This window comes from Grus americana, chromosome 5, assembly GCF_028858705.1.
Source record: "Grus americana isolate bGruAme1 chromosome 5, bGruAme1.mat, whole genome shotgun sequence".
In the NCBI taxonomy this organism is placed as follows: Eukaryota; Metazoa; Chordata; class Aves; order Gruiformes; family Gruidae; genus Grus; species Grus americana.
In genome coordinates this window covers 28,842,367-28,858,625 of record NC_072856.1, presented here as the reverse complement: position 1 = coordinate 28,858,625, position 16,259 = coordinate 28,842,367, and the positions used below count along the sequence as shown (strand labels likewise).

General features: G+C 37.6%; 1 protein-coding gene across 2 annotated transcripts in view; it reads left to right on the top strand.

Annotated features, from left to right (window-relative positions):
- Nucleotides 1–16,259, top strand: part of INO80 (INO80 complex ATPase subunit) — a 70,275-nt gene that overhangs the window by 20,360 nt on the left and 33,656 nt on the right. For both annotated transcript variants that reach the window (XM_054828961.1, XM_054828962.1), the window contains exons 10-24: nt 379–574; nt 776–843; nt 1,165–1,374; nt 1,961–2,041; nt 3,243–3,338; nt 5,940–5,999; nt 6,615–6,757; nt 7,823–7,907; nt 8,392–8,509; nt 9,526–9,611; nt 10,566–10,733; nt 11,170–11,303; nt 12,117–12,184; nt 13,697–13,790; nt 14,682–14,859. In XM_054828961.1, the coding sequence (XP_054684936.1) occupies nt 379–574; nt 776–843; nt 1,165–1,374; nt 1,961–2,041; nt 3,243–3,338; nt 5,940–5,999; nt 6,615–6,757; nt 7,823–7,907; nt 8,392–8,509; nt 9,526–9,611; nt 10,566–10,733; nt 11,170–11,303; nt 12,117–12,184; nt 13,697–13,790; nt 14,682–14,859 (1,785 nt within the window). The remainder of the gene's footprint in view (nt 1–378; nt 575–775; nt 844–1,164; nt 1,375–1,960; nt 2,042–3,242; nt 3,339–5,939; nt 6,000–6,614; nt 6,758–7,822; nt 7,908–8,391; nt 8,510–9,525; nt 9,612–10,565; nt 10,734–11,169; nt 11,304–12,116; nt 12,185–13,696; nt 13,791–14,681; nt 14,860–16,259) is intronic.

The following is a 16,259-nucleotide window of genomic DNA, read 5'->3' as shown; positions in this document are numbered from 1 at the left end:
TTACTGTAGACCACTAAAATCTTGTTTATTTTTGTCAATCTCTTAATTTTTCAGTGTAAACAAAACTTTTAAACTTTCTTTTATTAGATTATGGTATTCTTTGCCATGATTACTGAATTTAAAATAACTTTTCATTTACAACTATTTTATATTTTAATATAAGTGTTTAGGTGGCGGTTGGTGTTCTTATGTGCAAATACTATTCTAGCGTTTTGATATCACAGTGATGTGCATAATCTAATCTGGATTAATTGTTGATATATTATTACATTAAATTTTTTATTTAATTAGATTTTAAACATTAATCCTTTGTCCTTTTTTTTTTGTTGTTTGGGGATTTTTTTCTTAATCTTTTTTTTGTAAATGCTCTTCTCTTAGGCCAAGAGACAGCAGCGAAAACTTAACTTCCTGATCACACAAACTGAATTATATGCCCATTTTATGAGTCGTAAACGAGATATTGGACATGATGGAATACAGGAGGAAATCCTGCGCAAACTGGAAGACAGCTCTACCCAAAGGCAGATTGATATTGGCGGAGGAGTAGTGGTCAACATCACGCAAGAAGATTATGGTATGCAATTCATATACAAACTTTCCTGTTCACTGTTTTGAAATTTACTCTATTCTGCACCTTATCGTGCAAACTCACTATTTCAAGCACAAAATCGTTCTATTCTATGTGAGAAGCACTGCCATAATTACTGGAATTTACCTGTGTGTTAATTTGGGTTGTTACTGCTGCAGAGCTCTAACACGGAGATGTTGTTTTCAGATAGTAACTATTACAAGGCCCAAGCTCTGAAGAATGCTGAGGATGCTTACCAGATTCATCAGGCCCGGGTATGTATTCTTTGGATCCGTGAAGTGGAAGAGAAAGCAGAGTAACTGGTAAAGGCCACAGAACCAGGATCTTTCATAGCGGTTGAGTAGGTTTGTTTAATCCTGGGTGCCACATTTTAATTTAATTCCATTGCCATTTTCTGTGCTAAACAGCCAGAAAAACAGAATATGAAGATTTGGGTGATAGGAACAGGCTTGTTTTCTGATAGTTTCTGGCAGACATCCTATGTCTTAATGTGAAGTGTAAAGCCTTTTACTATACAGTTTCTTGATAAATTAATATGTTCAGCATCTTATGCATACTTTCCTCTTCCTATTTAGACCAGGTCATTTGATGAAGATGCAAAGGAGAGTCGGGCAGCTGCTTTACGAGCTGCTAACAAGTCCGGTACTGGCTTTGGAGAGAGCTACAGTTTAGCAAACCCATCTATCCGGGCAGGAGAAGATATTCCACAGCCTACTATTTTCAATGGAAAACTGAAAGGTTACCAACTGAAAGGCATGAATTGGCTGGCCAACCTATATGAGCAGGTATCTTAGTACATCTTGCAAATTTTTAAAAGTTCTAGGATTATTTAAGTCATTAGAGTAAACTTGATCAAAAAAAATTAACGGTTTTAAAAGTAGACCACGCATACTAGATCTGTAATGTCTTTACAAGAAAGTAAAATATTACATGAGCCACGTATCAGTAATCTTGATTATTTAGGAAATAACAACTTTGAATGGGGCATTAAGTTCAAAATTATTTATGTGGATGTTTATACAACTGTTTATCACTTAGATTATACACTGAGGAAACTTTTGCTGCTCGGAGCTGCATACTGTTTCAGGCTGTGGTCTGCTGGTAAACTGCAGGCAGCCTTGTCCCAGCCTACTCAGTTGGCAATGTGATTGCCAAGTGCCAACAGGCTGAGGAAAAAAATCAGTCAGAGAAATGAATGAAAGTGCAGTTGAGATAAATTATCTCTTGGTAAAAGACGTAAGAGACAATAAGGTGTTTCAGAGTTGTTACACTGGGGCTGCTTCCCCTAAATTCAGTGGCAACCGTTCTGCTAGTCCTGTATGGATTAAATAGTAGTAAGCTGAAAGGTGTTCGTTTCTGGATCTTTTGCAGGGCATCAATGGAATCCTGGCAGATGAAATGGGTCTGGGTAAAACAGTACAAAGTATTGCTCTTCTTGCACATCTGGCTGAGGTAGGTGGATTATAGCTTATTCCTGCTCACTATGCTTGATAAAAGATGCATGCTTTTCACATGTTTGAAATGAATTCTAGATTATAAAGCTTAAATGTCTTAAAAGGCATTTTAGCTATGGTGTTTCCCTTTGTTTTAAAGCTGGGCCTTTGAAAAGGGGTGTGTCTGTGTAGATACCTGTGTGTATATGTATATATATAAACAGAAATGGAATTTTCATTTATTCACAGAGTAATACCATTTCACTTGCACTTAACGTGAAAGTCTGATAAGAGAACAAGATGTAGACTTCATGGTTCACTGACTTTTACAAATCAGAGACTTGTAGAAATGAAGCCCAAGTTCTGAGCTTCATGGCAATCAGCCTGGATTTCCATATTTGTGGTTTTTTTCAGGAAGCATAGTTATTTTTCTGTGCCAGGGCAGACAAACGAAAAAGCAACAGGAGCTTACTTCTTTATGCAGAAATAGGTATCTTTATTTAAAAAAAAAAAAGTCTTGGTTGGCATCCAGTCACTTGCCTTAAATAGGAGATATCAACCAAGTGATATTGAGAGCAGAACTAGCTGCAGTAGTGACCAAATGACAATTATGTGCATTTGTTTATGTTCCTTTTGATACCAGTTCACTGGCACTATCAACCGCAATAGTGGAAGAGTGTGCAGAGCCAAAGGCTCTTGAGCTCATCCATGTGGAAGGGATAACAGGCTTGTCATCTTGTTGCACTGCAACTTGAGATTTTTGGAAGCCTACACAGGGTTTTTACTTTTTCTGGCTTTCCCTTCTGCAGGCCAGCTTGTGACTGCCAATACAGTAATGACCCAACTTTGTTGGTCACCAGAGGTCATTCTAATGTGATGTGATGGAAAAAAGCTTGCCAGTGCCACCTGAAGTTATTTTCCTCCCTGAAGTGACAGGGGCTGTTAGTAATGTGAAGGTGGCAACTTTCAGAAACAAAGGAGCAAGCCAGATTGAAACAGTGGTGATTGTTCTGGTTTGCTGTTATGAAATAAGTCTTAGTTAAAGATTAGGTCTGTATCACCCTGTTGTGCTGGGAGGAAGTTTTGTTATCTTGCATACAGTTCCTTCTCTCATGTAGCCAGTGTCATTTAGTAGTTGTAAAGCTGTATCAAACTTGTCTGTGTGTCCCTTCCCCCCAATTAATTTCTGTGTGTCTTTTTTTTTAATGTGTATATTCCAGAGAGAGAACATCTGGGGACCTTTTTTAATAATTTCACCCGCCTCTACTCTTAACAACTGGCACCAGGAGTTTGCCAGATTTGTACCTAAATTTAAGGTAATAAGCATGTGCAAGAAAGTTATGTCTGTTTTCTCAAAAGCAAACTGTTCTCCTGAGTTCTTTGCCACATCTGGATGCCTAATTGCCTTGGAATTTGAAACTCTGTAATGGGCCTGATTCTGATTTATCTTTTTCTCCATCATCCTGTTTTTTCTGGAGCATTCAATTATCTAGGGGTTAAAAGTGTTCTTACTTGAATCACGTGATTTTCATTTTGCATCAGCTCGAAGACACCTTCTCAGTGAGAAGTGGATGTTCAGTTCTAATATGTGGGCCTGTCAGCAGATACAAGAATAGTATTTCATTCTTATGCACTGTCTTTAGGGTTAGAACAGTGTTTTCAGTCATTCGTAGCGATTCGGGTAAGATAAAGATTGTATGTGAACAAAACTGAACTCCAAACAGATTAGAGGGAGAGAGAATGTAGTTGTTATTACAGAAAAATAGAAGAACCATAGACCTACAACCAATAATCAAGAAAAAGGAGAGAAATGAGGCACAAATAGATAAGAACAAAAAGAAGAAAATAAATGGAGTTCTTCAGGTATATTGTGAATATGAAAACATAATAAGGTAGAAAGCAAGGAACAATCAGTTACTGAAAAACAAGCTGCTTACCTATTCTCCAGTGGAAAACATTGGAGTGTTGCAAAGGAAGATTTGAAAAGCACATGTACTGCTGAAACATTGCTGGAATTTTAGAATTAAAGATAGACAGAAGTGTCAGAAGCTTGCAGTTACATCTGCAAAGAAGAATAGATTATAGTTTAAATATTTGAGTCATTAATGTAGTAACCTGTGATACGAAGAGGTCTTGATCAAGTTTTTTTTAAACATCTGATTTTCTTTTTTACAGAGAACATGTAAGAGCAGTAAAAGACACCTAGTTATAAATAACTAATATACCAGTAACATCCAGGCTAATTGTTTGAATATCGTGGCTACTTAATAAGATGGAGGAAAAGACTTGGAACTATTACTATAAGTAATATTTGATTTCTTGATCTGGGATAGGGCAGTATTAAAGGACTTGCCTTTCACCAAATAGCTTGCTCTGTAGGTCTCTGGTGAGACTACGTTGGTTACAGTGGTGTATAGTTCAAGGCATCTATATGAGAAATTGTAGTATTGAACGTAGTTCAGTACTGGATTATTTGAATGGCTTATGTTTTGGGATAAACTGGGATTACTGAGACTTCAAAGAAACTGATGAAGAAATGCTTAAGTTAGTAAGGAGTTACTTAAAAAAAAAACCACCTTAAAATAATCCGTTTATGTATTTGCATAGCCCATAGCAATAAGAGCCCTGATTAAAACCCCTGGAGTAGAAAACATTAGAGCAGTTGGCCATTCTGCCTACTTACTCTCTCATTTCCTTTAATGAGTTCATTGTATAGAATAGCCAAGCAACTGTTTATGCTTTCTCCTTCTTATGAATGAAATACAGAAAACATTTCAAAAATACAGTCAGAATGCTTGTGAAAAGATAATTTTCCCTTTTTTATTAAAAAAAATCTGTTTCTGTCATTATATAGCTGTTCCTTGGGTTTATTGCATAATAATGTTTACCTCATCCATGGAACAGAACATAAGTTTTCTAAACTTATGATTGTTACATAATTACAAGTTTGATCAATCTTTTTTAACCAGTGTTGTTCCTGCTTCTAATCATACACAAGTGCTTCTAATCCTACAGAAGTGTGTAGTCAATTACACTTGTAAAAACACAGTGAATTAATTTTTTCAGGTCCATGGCAGAATATGTAAACTAAAAGGCAAATCACTTTTTTGGTTAGTCTGATGGTTTTTTACTAGCATCCTTATTTCAGAACAGTTGGAAGAATATTCAACTAAAGGCACTTTGCAATTTGGAGCTTGTCAGTTGAAGGGTGGAGATGTTTGAGACCTTTTGCAACCTCCAAAACCAGCATTCCTCACTTTGTCTTAGTTGCATGTAGTCCTTTCATCAGACAGGAGGTGGCAGTATGATATTATTAACCAGTAACTAGTTTCAGGGCACTGCAAAGATCTGTTTTGAGTAATAGGACCCATGGCATTCTGAGCTATAAATGGCTTAACAGATTTCTCTGGCAGTTGGACTTTTTAAAATTCTTATATTAAATATGTCCATGACATTTTAACTCTGTCTCAGATTTTTGGGGCCAGTTCCGAAATACAAAACCAGCAGGACAACCGGGAACGTGAAACGGGAGAACAAGCCCACTAGTCCCCTAGGGTTAACTGTAGCAGTTGAGGGCGGACCTCTTTCTGCCATAAACAAAATACCATTTTTAATTTTTAGGAAAACCTGACTAGAAGGTGTAATGCGCTACTGCGCATTTTGAGTTTCTCACCATAGCTTGATCTAGTCTTTGTACTAGGCATAAGTTGCTTGATACCTTTGCCTGGAATGCTCCATTTCTAAGTATTATAAAGTGCTTTCTGATTTTTCTCTGTGTTAAGAAAGATAATTTCCCTTTTTGTTGTTTCGGAGAAAGAGGTCTGTCTTTGTCATTTTGTAGAATACGTAGTACAAAATTCTAGAACAGGTTTATCTTTATTTGAAAATAATGTCTTTCTGCTTTTGTACTGTTCCAGGTGCTACCTTACTGGGGAAATCCCCACGACAGAAAGGTGATCAGGAAGTTCTGGAGTCAGGTAATATCGGCATGCCCGTGTGCTTTGACCATTTTCGTTATTTGTGAAGAGTAAACCAGAAGCTGTTGCTGCACCCCACCAAGCTAAATGATGCGTAGATACAGAGTTCTGTTTCTTCAGCCATGTAGTAGCATTTTCCTTAAGATAATGAGGTAGAAGGCTTCTCTTGTGCTGGAGAGCAATACAGTACAGAATAATTCAGGCAGTATGGAGTTCAGCTGAAGATACTAGAGCTCTGTAAATAAAGCAGGAAGTGTCAGCGTCAAGGACTGTTTATTCTATTTGAGGAACCTAACTCAGGATGCCCAAGTCTAGCATCCCTGCAGGCCTGTCAGATTGTTCCTGATTTAACCCCAGGATTTTGTAGGGTTCAATGTCTGGGTCTTGTCTGGCGCATTAAGAAGCATCTGAAATTGTTCAGGGACTAATGGGCTGAAGTCCAGATCTGCCAGTTGAATAACTGTGCTGTAATTAATTAAAAGTCAGCTGGGGAAAAATGCAGTAATAATGAGAAAAGATTATGAAACAGAAGTCTGAAATTAGAGTATACACAAGTGAACTCTTCACAATGTATTTACATTATGTGGACATTTGTTTCTGATTTTGTGGTTATAGAAGACATTGTATACTCAGGACGCTCCTTTCCACGTGGTAATTACCAGTTATCAGCTAGTAGTACAGGATGTGAAGTATTTCCAGCGAGTGAAGTGGCAATATATGGTGCTGGATGAAGCGCAAGCACTCAAGAGTAGCTCCAGGTAATAAATTAACTGGAAAAAAATCTTCCCTCTGTATCAGCTTCTTGAAGGAATATCAAGAAAACATCAAGATTACACAAATTGGTAGAAGTTAAAGTTGACACACGTAAGACTCTTTAAGTGTCTAACCTAGTTAAGTATCTGTATAACTCTATGACACTGGATTGATCCACTAGTTTTTTGCATTTAGATTTTCCTTCTCCAATTAAAAAGTAATTGTGGAGCAGAAACTTAGATGGAGTACAGGATGGTTGAACAAAACAGCATAAAATGCTGTTCACCTTCTTTGCTGAATACTCACAGAATTCTGCCCAGTGAACAGTCTGTAGTCTTTAGTGTGTATTGCTTATATTGGCTCCGTGAAATGCATTCTTTTGATTCCTCTTTCAGTGGCACTTCCAGTCACAAATGAAGGTCAGAACCCTGTGAATACTGTTGGCTGCAATAAAGCCCAATCTTTGTCATGAGACTCTGTGCCAGAAAGTTTTCTGGTTGTTTTCAAGCAATAGATTTGTCCGTCTTTACTTCTGTAAGTGCTTTCCCATAACCTTTGTCCAGTTGCCACTGCACACAGCAAGTTAAAGGCTGCTTTAGACGCAGACTCATTCTGACCGAAGTCTGTCTCTTCAGCATTCTTGGAAACTGCCCCTCCGAGAGGATTGTAACGTATAGCTCTGCATGCCTGCCACACTGGCCCATACACTTAGTGTTGTAAAGTCTGAAAAATACATGATGTTCTGATTCATAATAGGTGTTTCTTTTGGGAAGTTAATTATTCTGATGATCAGATTTTATCAGTATCCAAGTAGTTGTATTAAAAATGAGTAAAAAGATACTCAAAAAAAGAAAATAAATTATGCATGTTTCTTTGTAATTTGTAAAAGGCTACTTCTTCCTGTAATTGTCTTTTGAAAGACTGGGGAGTAGCTGTGATAGTTTTACCCAGTGACCTCCAAAAATCATTTGGGAAGGTGACTGGAAGCAATTGGTCTTAAAATACCTTATGTTTCATGTCCATCTACCAAAAAACCAGTTTTAATGATTTTTTTTAATCTTTTTCATCAGTGTTCGTTGGAAGATCCTACTACAGTTCCAGTGTCGAAACAGATTGTTGTTGACTGGGACCCCAATCCAGAACACAATGGCTGAGGTATTTGGGAGCTCACAAGAGTGGACTTTTCTTTATAACAAGAATATATACTAAATATACATGGACAGTTAAGAAACCTGTTGTATTTGTGTGGTTGGCAAACAAACGTGGAATCAGCTCTGGGAGGGGAAAATTTGGAAGTGTGTCATGCATTCAAATAAAAAAATAAAACTGAAGATACCTGATAGATAGTAATACCTAGATTACAGGATTAAATCTAATTCCTGTGGCTTTTTCTTCTGTTGCCTGAAATTGTTCTGCTGTATTTCTCACTGCTTTCTAATGGTGTTTTGTTAAGTTGATATATCTGGCACTTGTCCGGGGGGGGGAAGGATGTGGCTGGGTTTTTGTTTAGTTGTGCCATGTCTCATGAACTGCTAAAGTGATTTTGCTCATAAAGAGCTGCAAGGGTTTAGGATCCCCAGTTACCTTGTCCACAGTAGGGTGACATTTGCTGATCTACTGTTCTCTCCTCTGCTTTTAGCTGTGGGCCCTGCTGCATTTTATCATGCCAACACTGTTTGATTCCCATGAAGAGTTCAATGAGTGGTTTTCTAAGGACATAGAGAGCCATGCAGAGAACAAATCCGCCATTGATGAGAGTGAGTGCAGTGTGTAACTCAGTAGTTTTTATATTAAAAATCTGTTGCCTTTTCCAACTACTAATGGATAAACTTTCTGTCTCATTTTTAGTATGAGAAATGTCTTTTAAAGCAGAGGTGCATAATGGGATTGGAATGTTACGCATTGTCCATGGTTTATGTCAAAGTTTGTATTTCTGACTGTAATGTACCATGTGTAATGAATAGAAAAACATGTCCTGAAAATGTTGATTTCTTACCTGTCTCCAGTCCTCCTCCTTCCCAAACACAGGAGAAGAACAAATATTTTAAATATTTGTAAGTTTCTACAGAGCACATCATCTTGGAGATCTCAGTGTGTTAAGCGCTAGACATAAAAATTATGACACAAAGCACTGAAGACCTCTTGAGTGCCAGAAGATAATCATAACAGTTCTTAAAAAAAAAAAAAAATCTTCAAAGTAAATCTTAGGGGATAATTCTGTAGAAAAATCTAGCTACCTAAAATAGCTGATTTGTAATTGGAGTAGAACGCAGTACAGTTGGAACTTCTCACAAAAGTCAAGACTGTAAGAGTTCCCAAATACCCAGAACTTTGTTTTTACAGGGTATCATAAAGACTACAGTTGTCTGTCAGTGTAGTATGGCATGGTTTTGTGATGCTATAATTTTGGGGGGTTGAGACTTAAAACTGTAATGATCTCTTTTCATGAATTAGCGATGTCTCATCTGAAATCTTCTTCGCTAATAGTGAGTGATAAATTTAAGCCCATATTGTTCAGCCCAGAGGAATACAGAACACATAAAATGCCTTAGAAGTTCATTCTTTGAAGCAAATTCTTAGATTCATAAGTTAAACAGTGTGGCTTGGCACTCATTTAAAAAAAAATCAACAGAGAAATGCCAACTCTATGCTGTAAGAACTCATATAGGGGGACATGGCTGAGCAGTAAGGGACTTAATTTGTCATAGAACACCATGTAGTTTTCATCTTGGGTGAAGTAATTGTTCCTTCTTCCCCATTCCCTGTATTTCAGATCAGCTATCCCGCTTGCACATGATCCTGAAGCCTTTCATGTTGAGAAGAATCAAGAAGGATGTGGAAAATGAGCTGTCAGATAAGGTGAGAAAAAGTATTTGTCTGGAATGAGTATTTCAACTTTACTGTCATAGCTCTGTTCTCTAATCTGTTTTTTGCAAACTCATTTGTAAGTCTGCGTACCTGAAATTTGATTGTAGACCTCTCACAGACCTTCAATTTCTGGCACCACATCGCAGCAATCTCATTAAATGTGAATGTAACTGAAGAACCCCTAATTAATAAACTTTTCTTCTAGGGAAGACATTTTGTTAACAATTACAAATAAAAAATCTTTAAGCCTGGTTAAGTTGACAGAAATATTGCCAATTGAAGTGAAGGAGATCGATACAGCAATGATTAGGTGATAAGCATCTCCAGTTGCCTTTGTGAAGGATTTGGCATGGGTTTAGAATTATTTTTGTTTTGAAATGCATAGTGGCAACATCATATTATCCTCTCGTTAGTCTCTTAATTTCATGTGAATACTAGCAATACTGGATGATTGTGTGGTCAACACGTCCCCAGGTTTTGGGACCACTGGCTAAGAGACATCTACTTTGTTCTGATGTGCTTATTAATTTCAAAACTAGAACTTCCCACAGACACTGTTGTACGGGCTCCTGACACCTGTTGAAGATGGCTCTAAATGGGTAGCATTTTACAGTAGGATAGTAGCATTGAGGTCAGATTTTAAGCTAATCAGCTGCAGATGTGATGTTTTCAGAGTTTCTTTTGAACCTATCTGTTTACTTAGTTGTGCTCACATACTTTTAAAGGTCTGTCTCCTACATCATTACCTAAGCCTTCCAAAACACACCTATCAGTTAAGTATTTCCCAGGTTGGATCCTGAAATACAGATATGAATGTGACTGATATATATGTATTTTTTGAAAAAGTTACATTTCTCTTAAGGTACGTTTCTCTCTGTGTATACTGATGTGGTCATCCTCCATTTCAGAGATAGAAAAGGCTAAATCTTCATTACTATTTTTCAGATTGAAATTCTTATGTACTGCCAGCAGACAAGTCGACAGAAGCTGTTGTACCAAGCTCTGAAAAACAAAATCTCTATTGATGACCTCCTGCAGTCCTCAATGGGCACTACTCAGCAAGCACAGAGCACCACTAGTAGTCTCATGAATCTAGTCATGCAGTTCAGGAAGGTAAGGCTATTTAAAGCAATAGTTTAAAAAAGTATAATCGGTCTGTGCTAATGAATTAAAATACAGCTTCTAGAAAACACCATATAAAAAAAATTTCTGGCATAGGCAAGCAAATTTGCATGCGGTTCAGTTGTGTTTCTGATGCAGTGTAGCATGATGTTGGGTTAGAAGAGCTTTAGCCAAATGGTGTGTGCATCTGCTAACTGATTTGATTCCAAACTGGTTGTTGAAGGGAATCATTCACTTGGGAAGAGTCGGCAATAGGTGTCATGTGAATAGGAAAGATATGATGCAGTATTGAAATTTGAGTACTAAAATAGCTGTGACATACTAATCAGTATTAAAGTAATCAGTAGTCATAGTTGATTTGGGATGTAAATACTGCATCGGACTAAATTAATTCCTCCCAGTGTTTGACATGCTGTCTTTCTTATAGGTGTGCAATCACCCAGAGCTGTTTGAGCGACAAGAAACTTGGTCCCCATTTCACATCTCCCTAAAGCCATACCAGATTTCAAAGTTCATCTACCGTCATGGACAGATCAGGGTCTTTAACCACTCACGGGACAGGCAAGCCTACTTCACTTCCTCTCCAGCTTAACATATTTAGTATTGTTACTTAGACTTATTTTAGTTTCGTAGGTGCTTATTAACTCCCTTACCTGATGTACTTAAATGACATTGGCCAAGCGATGCATTCCTAGTTTTCTTTCATTCATTCAGCTGTTAAGCATCTGATATCTGATGCTCTTTCTTGGTGGAATCCCAATCATCAAATATCCCTTTGATCAAATAAGAAAGTCAGGAAAAGGAATTTAGAGTTGTTGCTGATCATGTGTAATAGAATTAAGCTTGAAAAGACTTCTTAAAAAAAAATAAAAATAAACCCCCTTGGTTGCCCTTCAGTGAGTTTTCATGCTTAAGGAAGCTATCAGTATCTGTCTGTTTTGACATGGTATATCATGAGCATCTGCTGGTGCCTTGACAGCTTTTAATGCTTACTTTGGATGAGTAGAAACTGCCCGAGTGCAGTTTGCTGTTTTCTCCAACTGTGGCAATTCCTGATGAATTTTGTTTGCATTCAGTTATGAGAAATGCTGAGGGCAGAGATGAGAGCGCCATGTTTGAAGATGAGACTAATTATTCGACAGCACAAAATGCAATTCCACAATGATGGTGTGTCTCAGTATCAAATTAATAGTGCATGTGGACTGATGATGCTTTTCTCTTACTGCTGTGCAATTCCAGCTATCCAGAGCACTGAAGTACTTACAATGAAGAACTGAATGGTTGCTCTGCATTTCCTGCTGATTGTGTGATTGAACGTTATGTGTTAAACACCTTCTTAGTGATTTTGTTTGGTTTTGTTGCTTTCATTTTCAGGTGGTTACGGGTTTTACTCTCGCCATTTGCACCAGACCACATCCAACAGTCTCTCTTCCATAGGAAGGGTACGTTTATGGTCCTGGGAAGCAGGTTGGGTTGCACACTTGCATGTGATGCTGTAATATGTCTTATTCAGAAGGGAGGACTGAGAGTCCTCAATTAGTCCTCCGAGGTGGTTTGATTAGAACTTGTTAGAATTCTGTTAGCATTTGTATTTGTGCACATATTTCATTTGGTCAATGAGGAAAGCATGGAAGCAGCAGGAATAATAATGGACAACTTGTTATTTAGTCACTACTTAATCCTGTTGCAGTCTCTTCTTCCGTTCCTCCTGTCTTGTTTTAACTTACTTCAAGGGATTAATGCTGCCTTATTAGTCTAACGTGAATTTTTCACAGATTCACTTCAGTACATTCTGTATTGTATGTTAAACTGCCAACTTCTCTTTTAAGTAAAAAGTAGAGGACATGCAAGTGATCCAGGATCTAATCAATGAGCAAAAAAACCCCACATAAGCTGCTTATATTGACAAATACAATTTATTACTATAGAAGATTGATTTTTCTTTTTCCACTAAAAAGAGCTAACTAGATTGCTCAGCTGCTGGAATGGGAAGAATTTTAGGAGGAAAAAGCAGGAGAGATACTGGCTGCATTACTGTGCTGAAAACTGTTACCATGGACCTGTTCAGCTGTGCTGCATTACTATGCTGAAAACTGTTACCATGGACCTGTTCAGCTGTGCAAAATCCTTTTCAAGGATTTCAGGAAGAACCAGATACAGCTACAGGAGTCTGCACTTGTCTGTAACTCCCTAACTTCCATGTGCCTTTGTGATTATTCTGGTCTCTGTTTGTTTTGGTATTCATAATAGATTTTTTTTTCAGGGACCCTTTTTGGCATACCATAAAATGAAAATAATTTTGGGAATATGATTCTTGTGTAGAAGTTAAAAAATAAAAAGACATGAATGCTGTTGGGGATGCACAGTGCACATTTGTGGGCCTGAAAGGCTTTCTTCATTAACAGTGGAACATGCCTCTTCTGCTCCCCACCCTTCACTGCAGCGTATCCATCATCCTCACCATATATATAGCATCCTTATCCCCATGCTCACGTTCCCCTACCACTTCCTACATCTCCTTCCAACCCGTTTGACTGACTGGCTGGGTGAGAGGTAGCACGTTTGGCAGGCATCCTGAGGTATGCCTGTTCTGGTCAGCCGTCTGGCAGATACGTGTTTGGATTCACAAACGTGCATGCTGCCTATTGAGACTTAGTGAAATCAATGTCCTTGCTGGCTGCATGGTTTTCTGGCCTAGAACATATTTGTCTGTCTTGGTAAATGCCCTTCTCTTGCTCAGCCTGGAAAATGAACTGGAACTTGGAGTCAGGCAGCAGCAATTATGATTAAATTTGCAGTATTTCTAAAAGATCTAGGTTAAATTAGGATCTCTTCATCTAGATTTGTTGTACATCAGATAATGTGCGTCTTGAATTGATGAAGTAAGTTTATTGTTTTCAGTTATGAGTGTCTGTGAAATGTGTTGGCCTAACTTCAGTATTTCTGTGATACAGGCATCAATGAAGAAAGCTGTTTTTCTTTCCTCCGGTTTATTGATGTCTCTCCAGCAGAAATGGCAAACCTCATGAATCAGGGACATTTAGCCAGGTGAGGACAACTGTTAGGAAAAGTACAGGTGATGCTAGAGGCATATTTCAGTAAACTTACATTTTCTCTGCCTCCTAATATTACCATTTGTCTGTCGTTATTTAATAGTACAGCAATTTCTAGAGTGTTCCTCCAGATACGGACACCATTATGCCAGGCAATTTTTATGCCTCTGTCAAAAGAAAACATCTGTTACAAAGATTTCACGTTCTAAAATACACAAGACGGTCAAAGGGCAACAGAAGAGTTTGCTTAGGTTCACACTGTAGTTTGTTGGCATTATCAAGCACAGTTATCTTGGAAAGGGAGGTGATCTGTTTAAGTTATAGTGTACTCTGCAATGGACAATACTCTGCAGTTAGTGACTGTAAGAAATTTGAGATTAAAAGCAAGTCTTTATTAATAAATAAAGGTATTTTGCTTAGGGCTTTGTAAGTGTAATATTCCTTTCTTGTGGTTATTTTGGACTACTGTTTCTTGTCTGTGTTTCAGTAACATAATATAAATTTTGATCTGTCTGATCTTTATGATAAATTCTATATTCATTATGCAGGTTGTTATGAATAATTTATATATGGAGCAATTTACAGAGGAGTCAGAGTGCAGTTTTAACTAGTAGTGGCTAACTCAGGCTTGACCCTTTTAAACAAAGTGCTTGAAAGTGTATTCTGATTTAATCATTTAGATTCAGTTAAGCTACCTTAGAAAAAATGAAAATAAAGAGTAGTATCATTGGAAGGTGTCTAGCAAAAATTATTTCCTTTAAGTCAGAACACTGTAAGCCTGAAATTCTGAAGAAACATTGGCGTCAAATACAGTTATGTTGTGAATATACTCAAACCTTTCTTTCACAAAGCAGTTAATAAACATATCTACTGTGTTTTGTTGCAGATGGTTAGCTCTTTTCCTGTCTCTGAAAGCATCCTACAGGCTCCATCACACACGCTCCTGGATGGAGACAGAAGGGGAGAGGCAGCAGGGGTCGTGTTATCTGAGGAACAGGGATTTCTTGCTTGATGTAAATTTCCCACTGTCTTTCCCTAACTTGCACAGCTGCACTTTGCTGCAGGTAAGCAAAATTTCTGTGATGCAGAGACAGTAGCAAATCCTCATGAGTGAGAAATTATGAAAACCTTTCTATCCTTATAAAACAAAGGAAAACAAACTTGGAAACAGAATGACTTTATTATCTGCTTTATTAGATATAGTTAATACAGTTCAGAGTGCTGAACAGAATAATACTTTGACTGCTATCTTCCTCCCATATGGTCATACATTTCAAAACTTGTTATAAAAAACAAATCAGTTGAATTAGAAGACTTAAAAATATTATTGGAGCAACAGAACTAGATTTGTGATTTGTCAGGGATGGATTCTACATGTAAGCTCAAGAGCTCTGTAATGTTTTTCTACATGTAAGATGCTTGTTTTCTGACTCAAACCAACTCTTTTCTTTTCCAACTCAATACATTGTTGCAGCAACTGGGGAAAGCAGAGACTTCAGCCTAGCAGTGTTTCAGAGTTGGTGGATAAGTGTTACCAATGGTGTCTTTCTACTCTGAAACTTGCCTCTGCTGCTGCCTGGTAGACTCCAAATGTGTTCATCTTATTGTGTAATGCAAGGTCATTTTCTCTTAATTTTTTGCCTGGGATGTGTGTGAAAGTTTTGTCTTTTTATGACTGAATTGCTGTTGATTTCCTGAGTTAGGTTATAGCTCCATTGATTCATTTCACTGGGAAATAAGTTCACAAAAGTGCTAGCATAGAGTCAGGAAAGCATCTTAGGGCAGTTAGCAGATATGCAGTACAAAAATCTTTTCTGCAACAGTGAGATCGTGCCAAATTTCTCTAGGGAATATTGCTTCTGTTCATGAGTGTGGAAGGGGAAAGGAGATAGCCAGCATTCAATTGAATAGCGTGTAGAGGAAGTTGAAATTGAAGACGCATAAGCAGTAGGAAACCAACCTTGGGCTTGGTGTCATGTTTTGCAGCGTTAACAGCAAAGCCAACAAAATGAGTTGTCCTAGTTATCAAACAAAGAGCAGGCCAACTGAGTGTGTACGCCAGTTAACTGTGGCTGTGCTGGTGTTTAAATATTCTGCGTTTCCACATCTAGCTTGCTAAAATGTCTATGCTATATGGATTTGCTTTCAGGTTTGGTGGTTTTTTTTTAAATTACATTCAGCTTTTTTTTTTAAGATTACATTTTTATACTGACTGCATAATGCTTATTTCTGAAACTATACTGTAGCTCTGTCCTCTCGTTGGTATGGTTAAGGAAAACTTTTCTGGTGTCATAAATGTTGCAGCCTAACAGTAAAGGAGTGTAAGATGGTATCAGAAGTTGTATGCGCTTACAGAAGGTAGCATAAATTTTTACATATGTAGAAAGACAATCTAGACTTTTACATAGCCTTTGGGTTAGTGTGTATAAATATCAAAATGAAAGTCGTTTTATTTTCTTAAAGA